Source organism: Monodon monoceros, unplaced genomic scaffold (assembly GCF_005190385.1).
Source record: "Monodon monoceros isolate NGI ecotype Baffin Bay Population unplaced genomic scaffold, NGI_Narwhal_1 Super_Scaffold_15, whole genome shotgun sequence".
NCBI lineage: Eukaryota > Metazoa > Chordata > Mammalia > Artiodactyla > Monodontidae > Monodon > Monodon monoceros.
In genome coordinates this window covers 21,957,022-21,979,041 of record NW_021703771.1, presented here as the reverse complement: position 1 = coordinate 21,979,041, position 22,020 = coordinate 21,957,022, and the positions used below count along the sequence as shown (strand labels likewise).

General features: G+C 40.6%; 1 protein-coding gene across 2 annotated transcripts in view; it reads left to right on the top strand.

The window, feature by feature from the left end:
• Positions 1–22,020, top strand: part of LOC114896062 (ubiquitin-conjugating enzyme E2 J1) — a 69,613-nt gene that overhangs the window by 13,637 nt on the left and 33,956 nt on the right. Inside the window, exons 6-8 of one of the 2 annotated variants that reach the window (XM_029223915.1) lie at positions 1,923–2,052; positions 3,300–3,419; positions 17,038–17,093. In XM_029223915.1, the coding sequence (XP_029079748.1) occupies positions 1,923–2,052; positions 3,300–3,419; positions 17,038–17,093 (306 nt within the window). Of the gene's footprint in view, positions 1–1,922; positions 2,053–3,299; positions 3,420–9,957; positions 10,577–17,037; positions 17,094–22,020 lie in introns of those variants that run through there. The other variant, XM_029223916.1, reaches the window with a different exon arrangement.

Below are 22,020 nucleotides of genomic sequence, written 5' to 3'. Positions count from 1 at the left end.
CGCACGGGCCCAGCCGCTCCGCGGCATGTGGGATCCTCCGCGGCATGTGGGATCCTCCCGGACCGGGGCACGAACCCGCGTCCCCTGCATTGGCAGGTGGACTCCCAACCACTGCGCCACCAGGGAAGCCCTAATTCTTGATTTTGATCATTGTCCTGTTCTGGACTTTGCTGCCTACCACCTTTCAGACCTATTATGTTAATTAAATTATAGTATATCTTACCCTAGCACAGCCCAGAATTGGCCCTCCATAGATGTTTGTTAAATCAGATAGACTTTAGCCTCAGGAAGATTTGATAGACTCCCTGTTTTATCAGCAACTTTTCTTTTTAAACCTTATTCCCAAGTTTGGTATATACCTTGCAGCTACTATTCACAAACTATAATATGTACTTGGAGTACATAGCATTTGTTTTGATTTCCTATGTCGACTTTCTATCTTGATACTTCCATCCAGTTAATTTCATGTACAAGGTGAAAAAAAAAAAACCAAAAAACTTTTTGTTTAGACTTCTCACTCTATATATTCTAGGTTCTTAGTCTGTGATACAGGCTTTCTAAAACATGATTTTGCATTCAACCATGGTAGCATACTGTCCTTGTGGATAAACTAATACTAATATATTAAAAATAAACTTTCTCCTTTAAACTTCGTCTGACTTCTCAGTTAAAAGTGAACACATTTTAAGGTAAATAATTTGGATACAACTGATTCTCAAAGGATATGGACAGCAATGCTACTTCTATTGAAACAAAAAACATTCATCAATAAACACTAAATTAGGGCTTCCCTGGTGGCGCAGTGGTTGAGAGTCTGCCTGCTGATGCAGGGGACACGGGTTCGTGCCCCGGTCCAGGAAGTTCCCACATGCCGCGCAGCGGCTGGGCCCGTGAGCCATGGCCGCTGAGCCTGCGCGTCCGGAGCCTGTGCTCCGCAACGGGAGAGGCCACAACAGTGAGAGGCCTGCGTACCGCAAAAAAAACACTAAATTAACACAACTTTTACATATATTTTGTCTACATGAAGTTATAAATAGTATATTCTTCAAGATCTAAGACTCTTATTTTGTTGAACTAGAAGTAGGACAAAATAGTTTTTTTAAAAGTTCAGCAATGTAACAATATATATTTCTGCATATTATACACATTTACTTCCAGTCATACAAAGAAGAAAATAAAAACATACAGAAACAAATTAATATTAGGAAATAGTCTAGTTAGCAGGCTTATTTTGAGCCTCTACTTATTATAATGAATGATGAATTTCGTTGTCTGGGTTTTCCACAAGTTCTCTGATCTTTCAAGTTGTACTACTATTTTGATGAGTAGGGTTTGTGAGTTTTTCCTTGGAAATGTCTGTAAATTCTATTTTATTTTATTTAAAAAAATTTGTTTTTATTTGGTTGCACCGCACGGCTTGTGGGATCTTAGTTCCCCTACCAGGGATCAAACCCGGGCCCACAGCAGTGAAAGTGCCAAGTCTTAACCACTGGACTGCCAGGGAATTCCCGATTTGAGCTTTAAAATGGACTTTTTAAATAGACTTAACATAGGCTTGTTATGTGTGATCTTGAGGACAGTGTAGTTAAACAATTTGTATGTTTTGTCTTACAGATCTAAAGCTTACTTTATTTAGGCAGTATGTTAGGAAAAAATGAAATCTAAGCCCTAGTTTTTGTTTTTTTTAAATTTCAGATTGTTAAAATTGAGCTATAATTGACATGGATTGTTTTAAAAAACAGTTTAACTTGTGTATTTGTCTCAGAACTATAATTATTGCCAAAATTGTCTCATTTGCATATAGATGAGTGTGACACGGAATTGTTGAGTGATCTTTTAAATTTAATCATTCAGTATTTGACTGTCTTGGATTAACTTTCAAGTATTTGATTTATACCCATCAAAAAATTACTTCTTACCAGATCACAAGATTTCTGTTGTGAGGGATGTGGCTTTGCCATGAAGGATGTCCTGTTGCCTTTAAAATCTGGAAGCGATTCAAGTCAGGCTGACCAAGAAGCCAAGGAACTGGCTAGACAAATCAGTTTCAAGGTACTCTAAATTTGTAAATAAATTCTAATTCTGTAGCCCTTTTGTTTATTGCCAACTTTTGGACAGAAAGTAAAGCAATGTAGTTCTGTCTCACTGAGGTTTTTACAAATAATTTTTTCTTATTATAAAACTAATAATATATATTCACAGAAGCAGCATTATTATTATAGCATAGTAATGGTTAAAACTTAGACTCTGGTATACTGTGCCAGGGTTCAAATCTCAGCTTTGCTGCTTATTGGTAGTAGGACATCAGGCATATTACTTACCTTGTACCTTTTTCTCATCTGTGAATAATAATGGTACTTGTAGGATTCTTACGAGAATTGAGTTAATGCTCATTTAAATGTATTGCATTTAGAACTGTCTCTGGTGCTTAATACATTTTAACTATTATTATAGAAAATATAGATAAACAATAAGAAGAAAGTAACAATCATGCATAATCCCATCCCCAAGAAATAGCTGTTATTAATATTTTGACATGTCTCTCATCCTTTTGCTCTGCATATAATTACTTCTGGAATTTAATTTTTAGCTCCATCAATAAAAGTCAACCTGCCTTAAGCAACATGCTGCCTCCTCCCTTTTCTCCCCTCTCTACATCTTGTATATCCTCCCATGTCCAGTTCTTGGGAGAAATTTTCTCTTCTATTTTACTGCGGTGCCTGGAAGAGGAGGTGCTTAATAAATGTTGGTTATTTTCTTCCTTCTGAAAGTACAGAAGTACAATTCCTTCCTATTGTACTTAACATTACTTCTCTGAAAATCTTAGGGCCAGATGTCTTTTGTACATCAGAATTTCAGATTTTAGAAATATTAAACCTATACTAACATCCATAGTGGGATCTAGGGCAGCACCCCATAATCAAATCTATTAATATCTCATCAGCAAACCTGGGAATATTTACAGTAATGTGCGATCAAGACTGTTAATAGCCTCACATGTCAGACTTTGCCTGAAAACTACAAAAAACTTTAGTTTTTAGAGCTTTTTGGAGTGGATCGTGAACCAGAAGTGTTAGTTTTGTTCCTCACCAAGTAACGGCTCCTTGAGAATAGGTATTGTCTACTCTTCCTAAAATATCTAGCACAGTATTGGACACGAATGAATGCTCAGTGCTTAACTGACTAGTTGATATTAAAGTACTAATTAAAATAAATCCAGGAGAGGACTTAGTAGGTTGTGGGTTATTCTGTACATCTCCTCTTGTGACACTGCTCTTGGGTGTATCTTTTTTTTATAGGCAGAAGTCAATTCATCTGGAAAGACTATCACTGAGTCGGACTTAAACCACTCTTTTTCACTAAACGATTTACAGGATGATATACCTACAACATTCCAGGGTGCTACAGCAAGTACATCGGTATGGCTCTTGTCTTTTATATCTATATCTATATCTATATCTATACCACTGTCATTATTTGCAGTAGAAGAGGCGATATCTAGATGAAATATCTGAATATTTTGGTCCTCCTAACAGTTGGGTTCTAGCCTAGCTCTCCCTCTAGTGAATTATAGTATCTTTTTTTTTGTTGTTGTTTTTTGCGGTACGCGGGCCTCTCACTGTTGTGGCCTCTCCCGTTGCGGAACACAGGCTCCGGACGCACAGGCTCAGCGGCCATGGCTCACGGGCCCAGCCGCTCCGCGGCATGTGGGATCTTCTCGAACCCGTGTCCCCTGCATCGGCAGGCGGACTCTCAACCACTGCACCACCAGGAAAGCCCGAATTATAGTATCTTAAGCAAGTTATTCATATCTTCTGAGCCTTCTTTTTTGTTAAATGGGGCTGGACTAAACAAATTTTAGGTCCTATTGTCCTTCCAGAATTCTATGACTTTTCTGAAAAGTTCGTTTCAATATAGTGCTAGACTCTGGATGAAACAAAATATACATACATTAGCTGCTTTCTAAATAGGCACTCTATCTCTGGAAGGTTTGTTAAGCTGCATTAAGGCACTGACTTAAAGGCATTAAGGCACTGACTTAAAGGCCTGGAGTCAAAGATTTGCCTTAGACCATCTCTGTCCAGTACAGTAGCCACTAGCCACATGTGACTATCTAAATTTGTATTTACCTTATTCAGAATGAAACTAAATTAAAAATTCAGTTCCTTAGTCACACTGGCTACATTTCAAGTATTCAAGAGCCACACGTGGCTAGTGGCTACTGCATTAGACAGCATAGATATGGAACATTATTATCTCAAAAAGTTCTGTTGGACGGTGCTCCCTTGTACATAGTAAGTGTCTAATAAATAATTATTGAATGAAAGATTACACGGATGCTATGGGTCTTATTAGTTGTGCCCTGACCTGTTGTCTAAACATTAGCGGGCTTTGGTCATTGGAGAGACTGATTAAGAAACTCTGACTGGATTGTTGCTAAATAATTAAGATTATGGGGGAAAACACTGACTTTCTTTTTTTAAATTTTTTAATAAATTTATTTGTTTATTTTTGGCTGCATTGGGTCTTCATTGCTGTGCATGGGCTTTCTCTAGTTGTAGTGAGCAGGCACTACTCTTCCTTGCGGTGTACGGGTTTCTCTTGTTGTGGAGCACGGGCTCTAGGCATGTGGGCTTCAGTAGTTGTGGCACACGGGCTCAGTAGTTGTGGCTCATGGGCTCTAGAGCGCAGGCTTAGTAGTTGTGGCGCATGGGCTTAGTTGCTCTGCAGCATGTGGGATCTTCCTGGAGCAGGGCTCAAACCCGTGTCCCCTGCGTTGGCAGGCGGATTCTTAACTACTGCACCACCAGGGAAGTCCCTCCTTCCTATATATAAGAGAGGAACTGTCTTTTTCGTAACAGATTGTTTGGTTGAGTAGCCACATCTTTCCCCCCTGTCCAGTTTATAGAGGATTTTAAAGGGTCAGGAAAATTGAAATAGAAGCTGGGCAAATACAGATTTTCCTTTTACTCAGGAATACTTATTATAAAGTGGGACTGAATGGTCTTCTCCCATTCAGAGAGTGAGATGGGCAGAAAGAAGTGGATTGGAGAAAGCAGGGGAGAGGGTGCTCTAAAGGAAGTTTTTGGGGGACTGGAGATGGAAGTATAAGAAAAAAGTGCATGCTAAGAGTTAAATCATTTTTATGTGTTGCCTATGTAATTTCATGAATTACAGAGAGATATAGTGAATTAATTTTAGTCAGTAAATGTTTTAGCTTGCAGTATTTAAAAAAAATTCAGGGCTTCCCTGGTGGCGCAGTGGTTGAGAGTCTGCCTGCCGATGCAGGGGGTGCGGGTTCGTGCCCTGGTCTGGGAGGATCCCACATGCCGCGGAGCGGCTGGGCCCGTGAGCCATGGCCGCTGAGCCTGCGTGTCCGGAGCCTGTGCTCTGCGACGGGAGAGGCCACAACAGTGAGAGGCCCGCGTACCGCAAAAAAAAAAAAAAAAAAAAAATTCAGATTACTTTTCACCTTTAGAATTCTAATCGTTATTTATTTATTTATTTATTGGCTGCGTTGGGTCTTCTGTTGCTGTGCGCGGGCTTTCTCTAGTTGTGGCGAGCGGGGCCTACTCTTTGTTGCGGCAAGCGGGAGCTACTCGTCGTTGCAGTGTGAGGGCTTCTCATTGCAGTGGCTTCTCTTGCTGTGGAGCACAGGCTCTAGGCATGCAGGCTTCAGTAGTTGTGGCACGTAGGCTTAGTAGTTGTGGCTCGCAGGCTCTAGAGCGCAGGCTTAGTAGTTGTGGCACACGGGCTTAGTTGCTCTGCGGCATGTGGGATCTTCCTGGACCAGGGCTCGAACCCGTGTCCTCTGCATTGGCAGGCGGATTCTTAACCACTGTGCCACCAGGGAAGCCCTCTAATTTTTTTTTATATCATAAATAGTTTTTTTTTAAATAGAACCATCCTATTACAGAGAGGAGGAGGGTAGTAATCATTTTTCACCTATAAGGACAGTCTCCTAATACTTGTGATGTATTTAAATCTGTCTTTAGTCTATTTTAAATCTATGTCAAGTCTCCTGTTGCATATTCCAGTTATACTTATTCCAGTTGTAATTTATTTTATAATTAGTTATTTATTGTCTATCTCCCTTCCCAGAATGTAGGCTCCTTGAGGATCAGGGCTGTCTTTCTACTGCACGATATCCCTAGTGCTTGGCATAGTGCCTTGTATATAGTAGATGGTCAATCGGTATTTGTTGGTTGAATAAATGAATCTTAGGATTGGCACTTTAAAAAAAATACTAGGAATACAGATAAAGAAGTCAAGTAGTTCAGTAAATTAGATTGCACAAACAGTAGTTTTGTTATTACAGTAGTCTTTTCCATTTTGATTTTTTTTCTCATTTTTTCTTCCAGTTTTATTGCAATATAATTGACATACAGCACTGTGTAAGTTTAAAGGTGTACAGCATAGTGATCTGACTTACATACACCATGAAATGATTACCACAATAAGTTTAGTGAACATCCAGTATCTCAGAGATACAAAATAAATGAAAAAAGAAAAAAATATTTCTTCCTTGTGATGAGAACTCTTAGGATTTCCTCTCTTAACAACTTTCATGCATAACAAAGAGCAGTGCTCATTCTATTAATCGTATTGTACATGACACCCCTAGTACTTATTTATCTTTTAACTGGGAATTTGTACCTTCATCCATTTCCCCTACCCCCAGGCCCCTGTCTCTGGTAACCTCAAGTCGGATCTCTTTTTCTATGAGTTTGTTTGTTTGTTTTGGAAGTTTAACTTACCTACAACACTACGTTAGTTTGGTGCACAGCATAGTGATTTGATATTTCTATACATTACAAAATGATCACCACCCATTTAGATTTTAAAGTACATAAAGCAGAACTCTTTTTCGTAGGTATAGGTAATTGATACCAATTCTGGTTAAAACAATAAAATTGCATACAGTTGCAAATTTAGCTCTTAACTACATTTACGTACAGATTATCTCAGACTGTGATTATATAATTTGATCACTGTGGAAGTAACTGAAACCTCGTTTTGGCTGGGGGTAGCTGCTTTACATGCAAGCGTAATATAAATTCACTGAGATGTTATACATCAAATCCTAGATAAGGTATGTTTTTTTAGCCTTGAGGGGGCGAGAGATTGCCCAAAGTCTAAATACAGCAGATAACATCAGGCCATCTGTTTATTTGGTGCAGATTTTTTAGTTATGTAGAAATGGGAACAATACTGATGGTCGATTTTTGTTTTTCCAGTCTATCAGACTGTTTTCTTCTTCCCAGGGTTTGAGGTTCTGAATAAGCCATTTCATTTTGTGTTAAAAAGCAAACACAAAACTCCCTCCCAGATGCTATTCTAGGTTACTATAGAAAAGCTTTTATATATATATATATAACAAGGGACTTATCTGTGACTGTGATTTTTTTATATATATTTAAATGTAATTTAATTAAATATAAACGTCACATACTTTTACGTTCCCAGAAATATCACTTCATCTTAATGAAGGAAATGGAAACTATTATGACTTAAGTCTTCATTCTGTGATATGTGTGTTTGAACAAGTTTAGGCAAACAGTAGAGATTTAAAAGTCCTACCACCAAACCTATGGCATTTTGAAAATGCTAAGGCCAACTTGATTCTCCATCTGCAGTTCAATATGAACCACCAAAATTTAGTCCAATTAGTCCTTCAACTCCAAATAATCATACTAATAAAGTTCTGAAAAGCAGTCCTAAATAAAGTCATGACTTTTTTTGTTACCTAAATCTGGAGTCTTCAAAGGGATATATCGATAGTAATATTAATAATGACTAACATTTAATAAGCAGTTGTGTATCCTAAGCACTTTATATCATTATCCTCTTTAATTACCCTTCGCAACTACTGAACTGGATAGTATCCTTGTACAGGAGAGGGCGCTGAGTCTTTGGTTAAATGACTTGCTTAGGGTCACACATCTATGAAGTGGTGAAGCCAGCCTAGTAATGATAAGACTCCCTGTTTCAGTCAGGTATATGGGCAGGATAGTGTTCTCCCCTCAAACTAATGAACAAAACAACATGTCTAAAATCAAAGCTTTAAGATGAGTCGGTCTCTTATGCTAGTTTCTGAATTGATACTACCAGCTTGTTTTTTATTTTCCTTAAGAACCCATTTCCCTGTAAGCCCTGAGTACTTTTGCTCTATCAGACACTTTTATCTGCTTGGCTGAATGGCTGGAAGAATGGGAGATTTCCAGCGGAATGTTGTAATAAGTCATTACGTGACACAGTGTGGCAACATTAGACATCATAAAATGTAACAGCTTTGTGTATCTGCTCTTCAGTGAGCACCTTGCTCCTGAGCCCTGGAGTATGGAAGTCCAAGTTCATGCACCTCTAACTCAGCACCAGCACTTTTATTTTTAACTCAGAGTGGGTAGTTCCTTTCTACCTCTGGGTTATGGGTCACTACATTTGAGTGCTTCCAAAGGATAGTTTTTAGAAACTCAGATTATTTAAATCTTTTAATGTTGGGGTGCTGTCAGAATTAAAATGTAATTTCTTCTGCAGGTAACTTAGATCAGCAGTTTTTCCCTGTGTTTACAGTTGTTGCCAGGACAAAGCTCATTCTCTTACCTTTAAAAAAAAAAGGTATTTGAATTACATTATTAGATTCCTTTTTTTTCTAAATATTGAAAATTTCTATAATGAAAAGTATTTTCGTTCAATACTTTTTTTGTAATTACTCAATTTAAAAAGTTATTCTGAATAAAACATACATTCTTATTTTTTATTTGAAAGAATGTGTCTTGACACTATTATAATCAGCATAAAGTTGTTTTCAATATAAGAAAGACTGTTGGGTTATTAGAGGTAGAGTTAAGGTATCTATATAAATAAAGTGGAATTCATATTTTGTAGAGCTTTCTTGTCTATAGAACACATTTACGATTTTGAATCACTTGGTACCGCATTGTGTTTATGCTTTGACCAAGCATTCATTGAAACGATGGAAAGCAGTTGACATCCACTGCTTTTCAGGGGGATACACTGAGTCTCCCCTAACCACCTCCACGTGTTTCTCAGCACATACCCAGGGCACTCTTTTTTTTTTTTTTTTTTTTTTGCGGTACGCGGGCCTCTCACCATTGTGGCCTCTCCCGTTGTGGAGCACAGGCTCCGGACGTGCACGCTCAGCGGCCACGGCTCACGGGCCCAGCCACTCCGCAGCATGTGGGATCTTCCCGGACCGGGGCACGAACCCGTGTCCCCTGCATCGGCAGGAGGGCTCTCAACCACTGCGCCACCAGGGAAGCCCTACCCAGGGCACTCTTGACAAGAGTTCATGCTTTACATTCATAGAATAACACAGTTCAAACACACAGTAAACAGTTCTTCTAGACTTGTGTTCAATTCAGTTGACAGGGATTGTGAGAAATGATAAGCCTGGTTTGAAAACCACATCTGTTTTTTATAACAATATTATTATGAAGAACATATGGTTTGAAATTATTTCCTATGTTCTATGATTGTTGATGTAATAAGATAACACTGGGGGAAGAACACTGTTGCGAGTTGCCCTTTTTTGCCATTTAGAATATGGCAAATTTTTATGTAGAAGTGGGAATCAAATTGCTTCCCTCCTTGACTCTCCTGAAAGAAGGGAGGTACCCAGATGCCTAGCAGATACTGTTAGAATTGCTGCTGGAGGAGAGTATAAAGCGATCTATGGAGAATATGGGCAAACTCTGTCCTTGTTTTATTTGTTGCTGGTAAATCCCTCCTCTACCTGGTGAGCACTCAGAATAAATTGTGTTGCTGGCTTATTCCGGGGGGTGAAGTATTAATCTCAGCATTCAGAGAATTCTTGATAGTTTTGCCCTTAGTCATATTTAGCGCTCGGAGATTCCTTGTGCTGTTGAAGAGCCTGTATGTACGTATACAAGTGTTATTTGCCAGTTTCAAACAAAATGTATTAAAATTTCATAGTGTGGAGTCCAGAACACCTTAACAGCGTCCCTTCAACAGCCTGCCCAACCTGTAGCTGAGGATACCTCCATGAGCCCTCGACAGCGCCGGGCCCGGCAGCAGGGTCAGAGAAGGTCATCTACTTCACCAGCTGTGACCCAGGGCCGGCCGCCAAGAGACCACCACACTGATCATGGCGGATCCGCTGTGCTGATTGTCATCTTGACTTTGGCATTGGCAGCTCTTATATTCCGACGGATATATCTGGCCAATGAGTACATATTTGACTTTGAGTTATAATATTGTTTCGTGTCTTAAGAGCTGTGACTCAGCTACTTCATTAAACATTCTGCATTGGGTATAATCTAAGAATTGTTTACAAAAAGATTATTTTGTATTTACCCTTCATTCCTTTTTGATCCTTATAATTCAGTATAAATAGAGCTAGACATTCAGACTGTGTCCTGCTTAGTATAAGGGACTGGAAGTCAAAGTCCCTTGTCTCTCTGTATGACCTGCTTTATAGGGAAATAACTTATTGTTGTTTCTCATGCCTCAGCTTCTCTTTATGTAAATTTGTGATACTTTTCTGTATAGCCCTTTAAACTTTTTGGATAAAAAATGGTATTTTAAGTTCCAATGAGTATTACTAGTTACTCAATACCATTTATTGAGTACTCTGTTTCTACTTAATGTAGAATGATATAGGGATAAGAGTTGAAAAAAAAGGGAAAATAAAACTCCTCAAATAGCTTGCTTAAAATGTATTCACATGAGACATACTGGAATTGCCCATTCTGTGACTGACTTTGTGTCCTAAACATTCTTCGGTGAAAGTAAACTATTTTGGTCAAACATTTCTGAGGAAATGAGATTACATCATTATTATTGGATGTTACTTGAAGAGGGAATAATGCTTTGTAACCACTTTGATATGCTGTTATCCCCTTCTCTCCAGTTCACACACAAGATTTTAAAAGAAAGAAGGAAAACAACCCTCCATAGAGCTTTGATTTAAGGAAGGAAGGATCCAAGCCAGGAAACTGCTTGATTTTCTTCCACAAGTTAAATGGGAGGATCTTAAGATTGGAATGTTTGCTGTACTTTGAATTGTATATCTTTTGAGTTGTATTATATGCCTAGCTTTATAATCACTATAAATTTAATTATTCCAGGAATATCATAATATTGAAATATTTCATGTACCATTTTAATATAAAAGCTCAGGGCCCATGTAACAGTGATAGAAATTAGAACTGCCCACCTAATCAAAGCCCAAGAGATAATTTTCAGTGCAAAATCAATATATCAATATATATCAATATATTTATTGATATATTGATCAATAAATCAGTATATAACTTAGTGCTAGCTAGCTCCACAGACTCTAGTAGATAATTTTATCATCATAAATAATGCCTGGTGAGAACATATAATCACAGAAAAATGTTACCTTCAGCATGTTCAAGAGCAGCGTTGAGGGCACTCTTGAGGGTATTGTTAATGAAGATTTAATTTTTAAATACAGGCAGTCCCCAGCTTTCAAATAGGTTATGCTCTAAAAGTGCATTTGTAAGTTAATTTTTTTTTTTTTTTTTACGACTCAGTGTTGTAAATCATGTTTGGGTTCTAGACAAGGCCACATTAGACAAAATCCATTAGTCCATAATGTATCTTGAATACTTAGGGGAATGGTATTTATAAAGTCCTTATGTAGCTTTAACTAACTGAAATTATGGACAAGATAGAAACAATTTGTAAAATGATTTTAAAGGCAAATTTAATTTTTACTCCTGCTCTGATAGGATTTTGGTTCTATGAACTATCAGACACAATTTGTTTTCATCTTATAGCCAGTTATGTCTGCATCTAAAATAAGAACGTATTGTATACTATTATATAATACACAGTTTTCTTAAATTTTAATAAATTGGCATTTTTAAAGTGTTTACAGATTGTTTCTCTTATATCTACAGCTGAAGTTGGTAAAGTCTAAAAGGCCCAAGGACTTTATGAAGACCTCGTATGTCAGGAAAATTATAGGTTACCATTTTATAACTTTATTGCCATGAGAAAGTACATTCTGAAGTCTTGGTTTGGAATGTAAAATATTAGAAATATTGGTTCAGTGGTCAGTGGTCTCCTAGCAAGAGGTCACTGACTCACGGGGGAAGACCAGATAATGTTATCACCTGAGAAGAAGGAAATCCGCATTCTCTCACCCTATCCTGAGGTTAATCGTGTGCTAGGAACAATCTTCCCTCCATTTCCTCTCCATCACACTGAGCCAGCCTCGATCTATGTGATCTCGTTGCATGTTTCCGTGGTGTGTCTATACTTTAAAACTGATTAAGCCAAGAAGATTTCACGTTCTACAGATCTTCCTCTATCTGAGTTGCCTCTCTTCTTTGACCCATCAACAGCCAGGCCATCTCCTTCTTTGTGCTGTGTTTTTTTTTGTTTTTTTTTTTTTAAGCACCTGATACACGTATCTGAAAGTGGCATATCTTTTGCTTCTTCCCTTTCAGCTCATATTGCTACCTAAAACTCCTTAAGTTGTTGATCTGGCCCCCATTGTGGGGTTAATGAACAAAACTGGCCTTTGGAGCCATTCTTACATCCCGATAAAGGGCCTCTTCAGAAAACTATTATTTTTAAAGCCCCAATTTATCCCCTTATTGACAGCATAAGGCCAAAACCGGATGTGTGATCTGGTAGGTAAAGGCTTAGGACTCCTTCCTCCAATCCTCAGGTTTAGGTAACTCATGGCTTTTCCTTTGACCGACATAGCACATATCAAGGTAGTTAAAATAGCATGCTTGAAAAAATAAATAATGTCTGTTTCACCTGTAACTGTTTAAACCAGTGAAACCTTTCAAATTTTATGTATTGTGGGGCTTTTATGTAGCACTTTATATTTTCATGCTGCTTATAGTTTTATTCTACTGAAATAAATAAATTTCATCAAAATTCTCAACTACGTTTTTTAAAAAACCTTCAAAAATTGTTTATTATTTTGACTATGAAAACATAAAATTTCCTATTTCAGGAGAGTAAGAAATCGTTTTGTTCTTTTTGGCTGTGAATAAACTTTCTGGTACTTCGAGACCTCGTATTTTTATAGAGCAGAATCAGTAAACAGGCAGACCTCACACAATTGGACTTAGTTGTTCAGAAACCTAGGCTGAAGTACTGAAAAGCTTATATTGTTTTATTACTTGCAAAGAAGTATATGAAAGGTGAATGCATTTAGTGAACCTGAGTTTTAACAAAGAAAAATGTGTACATTAACATGTGTACTCTGGGAATTCCCTGGAGGTTCAGTGGTTAGGACTCTGCGCTTTCACTGCCCAGGGCCTGGGTTCAATCCCTGGTCAGGGAACTAAGATCCTGCAAGCCGTGCGGTGCAGCCAAAAAAAAAAGTGTACTCTTAACAGGCATTGTGGGAGGCTATAATTGCTCCAAAGCTATTTGCAATGCCTCTTTAAAAGTTGCCTTCAGGACTAGTTTGAGCTGCTCAATAAAACCAGTGACTTTATTCATACCTGCTTTTGAGTTCTTTATGTCATTTGGTCTTATCTCCTGTTCATTGTACCTCCTTGAATATTCTCTTGCATTTTTCCACTTCTCTTCATGCTCACTGCCACTGCCCTAATTAGCCACCATCTCCTCTCAACTAGTGCAGTTATCTCTAACAAGTCTCCATTCCTGCCCCACTCTGCACACTGCAGCTGGAATCTTCTCCAGTGCGTGGTACAGATCTGATCCCGTCTCTCCCATTGCTCTTAAAATAGGCCTGAACCCTTGATGTAGGACACAGACTGTGTGTGACCAGAGTCCCACCTATAGCTCTGGCCTAATCTGGCTGCAGATGCTTACCGGGGCCTTTCCACAGCTCTTAACTTGAGCCAATGGGGCCGATCCTCTGTCCTGAGAAATAAACAAATGTTAAAGGTATGCACCCACTGCCTCATACCACATGCAAAATTAACCCAAAATGGATCTGAAACCTTAATGTCAGGGCAAAAACTCTTAGAAGAAAACATTGTCAATTTTTGTGGCCATGGGTTCAGCAGTGGTTTCTTAGATACGAGATCAAAAGCACAAGCAACCAAAGAAAAAGTACATACATTATATTTCATCAAAATGAAAAACCTTTTGTGTTTCAAGGAACATCGTTAATAAAGTGAAAACACAGAATGGGAGAAAACATTTGCAGATCATATATCTGATAAGAGACTTGTATCGAGACTAAAGAACTCATAACTCAATAATAAAAAAGATAAATGACCTGGTTAAGAAGGGGCAAAGGATTTGAATAGACATTTGTACAAAGAAATACGTGAATTGGACTTCCCTGGTGGCGCAGTGGTTGAGAGTCAGCCCGCAGATGCAGGGGACATGGGTTCGTTCCCTGGTCCGGGAGGATCCCATATGCCGCGGAGCGGCTGGGCCCGTGAGCCATGGCCGCTGAGCCTGCGCGTCCGGAGCCTGTGCTCCGCAACTGGAGAGGCCACAACAGTGAGAGGCCCGCGTACCACAAAATAAATAAATAAATAAGACTTAAAGTAAAAATTGGTAGGATCTAAAGTTACATCTGGAGTGCAACAAAACAAATATTTCTTTAAAACCAACAACATCTGTGCAAAATTCTAGAGTTCCAGTCAGTCAGCCCTTGATAGGCCTGGTCCAAATGGAAGAGAGCAAAAGAGATCTTTTGAACAAAGTTTATGGAGAAGAACTTCCATAAGTCTCATGTCTTCCTCACTAAATCTTTGGCAGGAATGAGACTTTTAAACAAATTACCTGGATAATTCTGAGGAGTGGCCAGATTTGGGAACCACTGACCCAGTCCCCGTACTAAATTACTCCATTTCCCAGATTCCTATTTAATTCATTGCAATTTGGCTTCTTCCACATCGCACAACTGAAACTACAGTTTATTGAAGTTAGGAGCAATGTTCTGGTTCTCAGGTCCAGGAACATTTTTTGTTCACTTACTTCTTCCCAGCACTGACTGTTAATTATCCCCCTCCTGAAACTCCTTTGGTTTTCGTAGTCAACATCTCTGCTAGTTTTTCTATGCCTGTGTTCTGGCTGCCCACCCAGCCTTTAAGAGTACAGAGTCTCTAGGATTCTGCACTTGGACTCCGACTTCTTCTGTTCCGGGGAAGATCTCATCTTTTCCTGTGATTAAACTACCACCATTACACTGATGGTTCTGCATCTATTTCTTCAATCCAGACCTTTCTCCTGCATTCCAGGCTCATACTCCAGCTGCCTACTGGGCATCCGGAGGTCCCATGATACCTCAAACTCCATAAGTCAAAATTTATCTCATCCTCCCCCGCGTACCCCACCAAACTTGTCCACCTCTCAGGTTCATCAGATAATGGTGGTACCAACCCACCAGACCTGCCTCCAAACCAGGGTCCTAGCTTTCATTGTGTTCTCTCACCTCCTACTCTATTCAATCACCATGTATATTCTCCTTTGGTGATAACTTGACTGTCACATTCTCCTGTCTTCCCTCTTCTTCTCCTTCCCTCTTCCCATCCCTTAGGGCAGGACCTCATCCTCTTTTTTTTTTTTTTTTTTTTTTTGCGGTACGCGGGCCTCTCACTGTTGTGGTCCCTCCCGTTGTGGAGCGCAGGCTCAGCGGCCATGGCTTACGGGCCCAGCCGCTCCGCGGCATGTGGGATCTTCCCGGACCAGGGCACGAACCCGTGTCCCCGGCATCGGCAGGCGGACTCTCAACTACTGCGCCACCATCCTCTTTGGTGGATGGGGAAGCCCCATCCTCTTTTAACATAGTCAAAAGAGATCAATCAGTTGGGTCTTCTCTGACCCAACTGATCCCACTTAGGAATTCCTGAAAAAATAAAGTGGATCATATCATTCTACTTTGCTTAAAGGGATCAAAAGAGCTTCTCTTGATTCTTTTTTACATAAGAAAACCCTAATTCTGTTTCAGTTTTAGCTATTGCTCCTTCTGACCTCCATCCTCATCTCCCTATGTCTCTACCACACTCAACATCTCCATTCCCAGGACACAGCAAGCAAGCAATAGGTAGTTTTTAAACATTTTCTTCTGCAGAGTATATGAAACATAACCACATGTATCTTTTCACTTCTAGTGTTCATAATTCCATATCCCAGAATAGGAATCAAGCCTCATTTATGATGACATTATACATTTTTTTTACATCTTTATCGGAGTATAATTGCTTTACAGTGGTGTGTTAGTTTCTGCTTTATAACAAAGTGAATCAGTGATGACCTTATACATTTTAGGATGAAAGACCAACATTAATCTAGTGCTCGTGCTAGGAAGAAGAGCTTACATAATCACAAATTCTCCTTTGGTTTATGCTTTCCTTCAAAATCAAAATATGTTTTATGTTTTGATAAGATGTGTTTTCATTGAAAAAAAAAATGTGTATTTGGGGGAAAAGCAAGCACCCTTGGCCATAGGTGAAGCACAGGCTCTTTGGTCAAGAAATAAAGCAACTCTGTGGAAACAGGTCATTTGCGTGTTTACTCAGCATTTCCGGGGCACATTCAGGTGCTCATCTCCATGTGCACAAGTCTTCCCTGCAAATCCACTCAGAATCCAACTCACTCCCTGGCGGATGTGACAGACTGGTTTTATGTCGCCAGAGAGATGGATTAATGATCTCAGCAAAAAGCTGGCATGTCCAAGAGATTTAATTTTTTTTTATTTTTTATATAACAGTTTTAGCCAAAGCTGTTCTAGGACTCAGCGGAAGCTGACCTTCACAGGAGAACCAACTTACTAATAGCCAATCACTAAGTAGCAGGGAAGGCAAAGCCTTGGTGTTTGTGTCATGGCCCGAGGGGGTGGGAAGTAGGGTGGCACAAGCATCAGTATCAATATTAAATTGGGAAACTCAGCCTGGCCAGCCATGCCCTCCTTGCTGCCCTGGCTCGAGGCAGAAGACCGAGTCAATGGTTAAGCCTGGGGGGATCTGCCCCGCTGCAGGTTACTGGAAAGCAGCTTGCAGCATCACAGACATTCACAGGATGCCTTATTTTTCAAGACTCATTTTGCTCTTGTTTTGCCTGATGGTTCTTGTGGAGAGCAGAAAGCCCAAGAAGAGGAGATGGACAGGGCAGCTGGAAACGTCCAAGCCAAGGTAAAGCTGTGGGCGGGAGGGGAGGGAGGTGACTCGTGGTGGCAGTGACACACAGTGGGACAGCTCCCGGGAGGGCTAGGGGTTAGATCGCCCGTCCTATTGGAATCTGTTTTCCAGCCGAGGGTAGATAGGACCTCGCCCTCACTCAACACAGCCTCTCCCTGGGCACAAATACACTATTGTGTCACCAGCAGCGAGAGAGGGAAGCTAGACTAGGCTGAGCCTTTCATTCTGATGTCTGTGTTCAGCCAAAGCATTTTGTTGTTTTTTTGTTTGTTTGTTTGTTTTTGTATTTTTTAGAGGTACGCGGGCCTCTCACTGTTGTGGCCTCTCCCGTTGCGGAGCCAAGAGGCTCCGGACGCGCAGGCTCAGCGGCCATGGCTCACGCGCAGCCGCTCCGCGGCATGTGGGATCTTCCCGGACCGGGGCACGAACCCGTGTCCCCTGCATCGACAGGCGGACTCTCAACCACTGCGCCACCAGGGAAGCCCCAGCCAAAGCATTTTGATTTAAGTCAGGCAGTTGAAGACTTAGTGGGTAAAGCATCGTTGTACTTCTCAGATTGTGCTGCTTAGTTTCTTGGGATTACATCCTGTAGGGACCATAAATGACCTGCTGAGGAATTACACTCGAGAATTTTTTTTTTTAAACTACCCACCCCATATTTCAGGGCTGCTCTCACTTTCCGAGACTACCCCGTGCCCACTCTTGCCTTCTGAGACGGCTCACGTTCTGTCTACGGAGTGTGTATCTCTCTAAATAAACCTGCTTTCACTTTAAAAAAAAAAAAAGAATTTTTTTTTTGAGGGGAACTGTATATAGGAATGTAGTTTGACTTATTAAGAAAAAAATGTAACTGGGAGTTGTCTTCTTTAAATTATTTGATTGGGAACAATTTTATAATGCTATCAGGTTTCATTGTACTGTTTTGAATCTTAGAGAAGATGTTTGAAATTTGCTAGGTTATTAAAAATATACATGTGGACAACAGTGAAGGCTATTTCATGATGTAATGGAAACACTTCCAAGAAATAACTGGTTAGGCCCAGAATTTGCACTTAACATAATTACATCACAAATCGAAGTTCCTTAATACGTTTGTTTTGAACTGACGCACGAAGCACGATATTCTAGGCCTGTTCAGCATGAAGAAAAGAGCAAGCAGCTAAGATATCCACGCCATGTGTAACACGCCACGTTACATGTCTGTTTTTCCATTCTACTAAGCACTGCGTGATTATGACTATTAACTAATACCTTGAGGCACATTTTCTAGGTCAGTGGTCTCCCTTTTTGATCACGTACCGCTATCAGTGACAGTTTTTTGAAACCATACCCCGTGATGTGTATACATATATATACACAAATTACATACCTGTACTATTATAAATATGTATATTAAAGCTGAAAAGTTTCCTTATTTTTATTTTTTTATTTTTAATTTTTTAAACATTTGTTTCTCACAGTTTTTTTTTTATGTAAATTTTTAAATTTTATTTATTTATTTTTGGCTGCATTGGGTCTTCGTTGCTGCGCTCGGGCTTTCTCTAGTTGCATTGAGCAGGGGCTACTCTTCGTTGCGGTGCGCGGGCTTCTCACTGCGGTGGCTTCTCTTGTTGCGGAGCACAGTCTCTAGGCACGTGGGCTTCAGTAGTTGTGGCGCACGGGCTCAGTAGTTGTGGCTTGTGGGCTCTAGAGCACAGGCTCAGTAGTTGTGGCACAGGGGCTTCATTGCTCCGCGGCATGTGGGATCTTCCCGGACCAGGGCTCAAACCTGTGTCCCCTGCATTGGCAGGTGGATTCTTAACCACTGTGCCACCAGGGAAGCCCCAAAGCATCCTTATTTTTAGATAAAAACTAACTATAAATGAGAGTTACAATTTCTACTTCTTGCATCCCAGTGGAGCATCCTGAGCCCTCCAGGTGTGCCCCTACTTTGGAGACTGCTGCTCTGGGAGATGTAAATACTCTGTGAAGTCTAATTCTACTCAGTCAGAAAGCAAACAGGTACAAATTGTCCAGGATATTAGGAAAGAGGCACCACTCTCGAAGACTCATCCTGGTTATGTAGCCAGAATCCTAGGCTGTTGAAGTGGCAGGAACTTCAGAGGTCACGGGGTCCAGCAATTCCCCTGAGTTCTAATTCTGTGAAATGTGAATAGGTGTTGTATGAAGAGGGGGTTCCAGGGTCAAAGAAGGTTGGGAAATCCTGGTTTAGACCATTTTAGACAGATATCTTTATAGCAGAACTTACAGAACATTTATTATGCCAACAGAGTTGTGAATCTTGAAGAGGAGGATAAATTATGCGGTTTTTCTTTAAAAAAAAAAAAGAAAAAGAACAACTTTTTTTTTTTGGACTATCTTGTGGGATTCACACAGAGCACACATGGGGAAACACTGTCTTATTTTACAGATGCTAAAACGTCGGCATGAGTAATTCATACAGCTCGGTAGTAGCTTGACAGGACCAGAACCTAGGATCCTGATTTACTAGGTCTGAAGGGAAGTCGTTGTCTGAACCTGTCTCTTTTCTTATAATGGTGCTGGGGTTCAGCACGAGCCCCTCAGGGACCCTCAGGGATCACACTTGGCAGCCTGGGCAGTTACAGCATCTCTGTTACTCTCAGAAGACCCACAGTCTCATTCCCAGACACCTGCATGAGCTTGTGGACAGACTGAATTTATTAAAAATTTTTTTTAATTGCAGTACAGTTGGTTTACAGTATTGTATTAGCTTCAGGTGTGCAGCATAGTGATTCTAAATTTTTATACATTATACTCCATTTATAGTTATTATAAAATATTGGCTATATTCCCTGTGTTGTACAATGTATCCTTGTAGCTTATTTATTTTATACATTGTAGTTTGTACCTCTTAATCTCCTAAGCCCTATTTTGCCCCTCCCCGTTCCCTCTCCCCACTGGTAACCAGTAGTTTGTTCTCTATACCTGTGAGTCTGTTTTTTTAAATATTCACTAGTTTGTTTTGCTTCTTAGTTCCACATATAAGTAATACCATACAGTATTTGTCTTTCTCTGTCTGACTTATTTCACTTAGCATAATACCCTCCAAGTCCATCCATGTTGCAAATGGCAAATTTTCTTTCTTTTTTATGGCTGAGTAGTATTCCATTGTATATATAGACCACACTTTCTTTATCCATTCATCCGTTGATGGACACTTAGGTTGCTTCCACATTTTGGCCATTGTAAACAATGCTGCTATGGACATTGAGGTGCACATATCTTTTCAAATTAGTGTTTTCATTTTCTTCAGATATATACCTGGGAGTAGAATTGTTGGATCATATGGTAGTTCTATGTTTAGTTTTTTGAGGAAACTTTATACTGTTTATGTATGGATTGAATTTGACCCTTAGGGGTGAAGATAACTTTTTGAAATCTATCCCATGAGGTGTTAAAGTGGATGAAAAGATGAACATACACATTCAAAGAATATAAAATAATTATTGAACAGAAGCTGGGAAAAAGGATAGAGAAAATGTATCAGGGAACATGCTTCTAGGCCTTTCTGTAATCCACCAGGGCGTGTACACGCTCAGACAATCATAGAGCTACGTCTGTCTGTGAAAAATTTCAGCCAAACATCTGACTAAAAGGTACTTTCATTATTGACACAAGAGTTAAGCTATGCTAATAAATAGGAATAAAATGACCTGAACCTTTCTCATTACAGTCTTAGAGCAGTTCAGCTCTGTGGAGTAGCTCCTTCTCTTAGAAGTCCTGTTCACACACACACACACACCGAGAGGACTTCTTCTAACCTGTCAACCTTCCCTGTGTCACCCTGGCCAACACACCCTCACAAAACAATTATTCTGTCCAGCAACTGCTTTTTCAAAACTGCTTCCGGTTTTCTGATCCTTTGTGTCCCTTTACTGAATTGCTGCCAAGTGAGCCTGTTTGCTCTTAGCTGTTTGTTTCGTTCTGTTCTTCCTGCCTCTCAGCCTCCCAGGTTTATTCCCCACCCTGCTGCGTAAGGCGGCCTCCTGACCACATGACTGCTTTCCTGCAAAGAGACGCCCTTCTCCCTTGAGATCTGAAAATACACCAAGATCTGGGAGTCTGGGCTCTGCCCTGATCACACTGTGTGGCCCCTCCTGGTCCCGAAGCCTGAGGTCCCCTTTCATCTTTCCTTCCCATTTGCTGCCCCTTTGGTTCCACCTGCCCTTGGCCATCCTTCTCTCCTTTGGCATCATGGTTCCAGTGCTGGACCCAGGAGCCGCTTTCCTCTCCTGCTACCCGGTGACCCTCACCCTCCCTAGGGATCTGGGGAAGGAATTGGGGGTGGGAAGACAGGAGAAACCAGGTTCAGGCAGGTTCAGGCCCTGCTTCTGCTGCTCTCTGGCTGTGTGGCCTCCTGATCTTTCTGAACCTGATTTCTCCAATTGAAACCCACTGATGATGTGTTGATTGCAGCTCACCAGCCCTGCTTCTCAAAGGCATAGTGAACGCTTTTTCTTCTCTCCTCGCTCCACACCCCGACAAGGCTGGGTTTGAGGTTCCGTGAAAGTTCTGGCAGCCCCACCGCGGGGCTGGGGCTCGGCATATGGCCCCTGGAGTCTGGGGTGGGAGAGCCGAGCCCCTGGAGTCTGGGATGGGGCAATGGCCGGCATCTCCTGTGGAGGATGGATGCAGGGCATCCAGCTTACACCAATAGCCCAAGGATCAGGATATCAGCAGCCTGTGTTATCAAATAACTGGACCCGTAAGAAAAATTCTGGGTCCTTATTAATGGCACTGGGATTTCAATCTCCTCCCTCTCTCCAGGGTGCTGGCATGCTGGAACTTCCCTTCCCCTAATCCTCCCCCCTCAACTGAGAAACTGTGCTGACCGGGAGGGATTTGCTCCCCGCGAGCCAGGGCTGCCCTCACAATTTAATGTCTGTGATCGGCTAAGCCC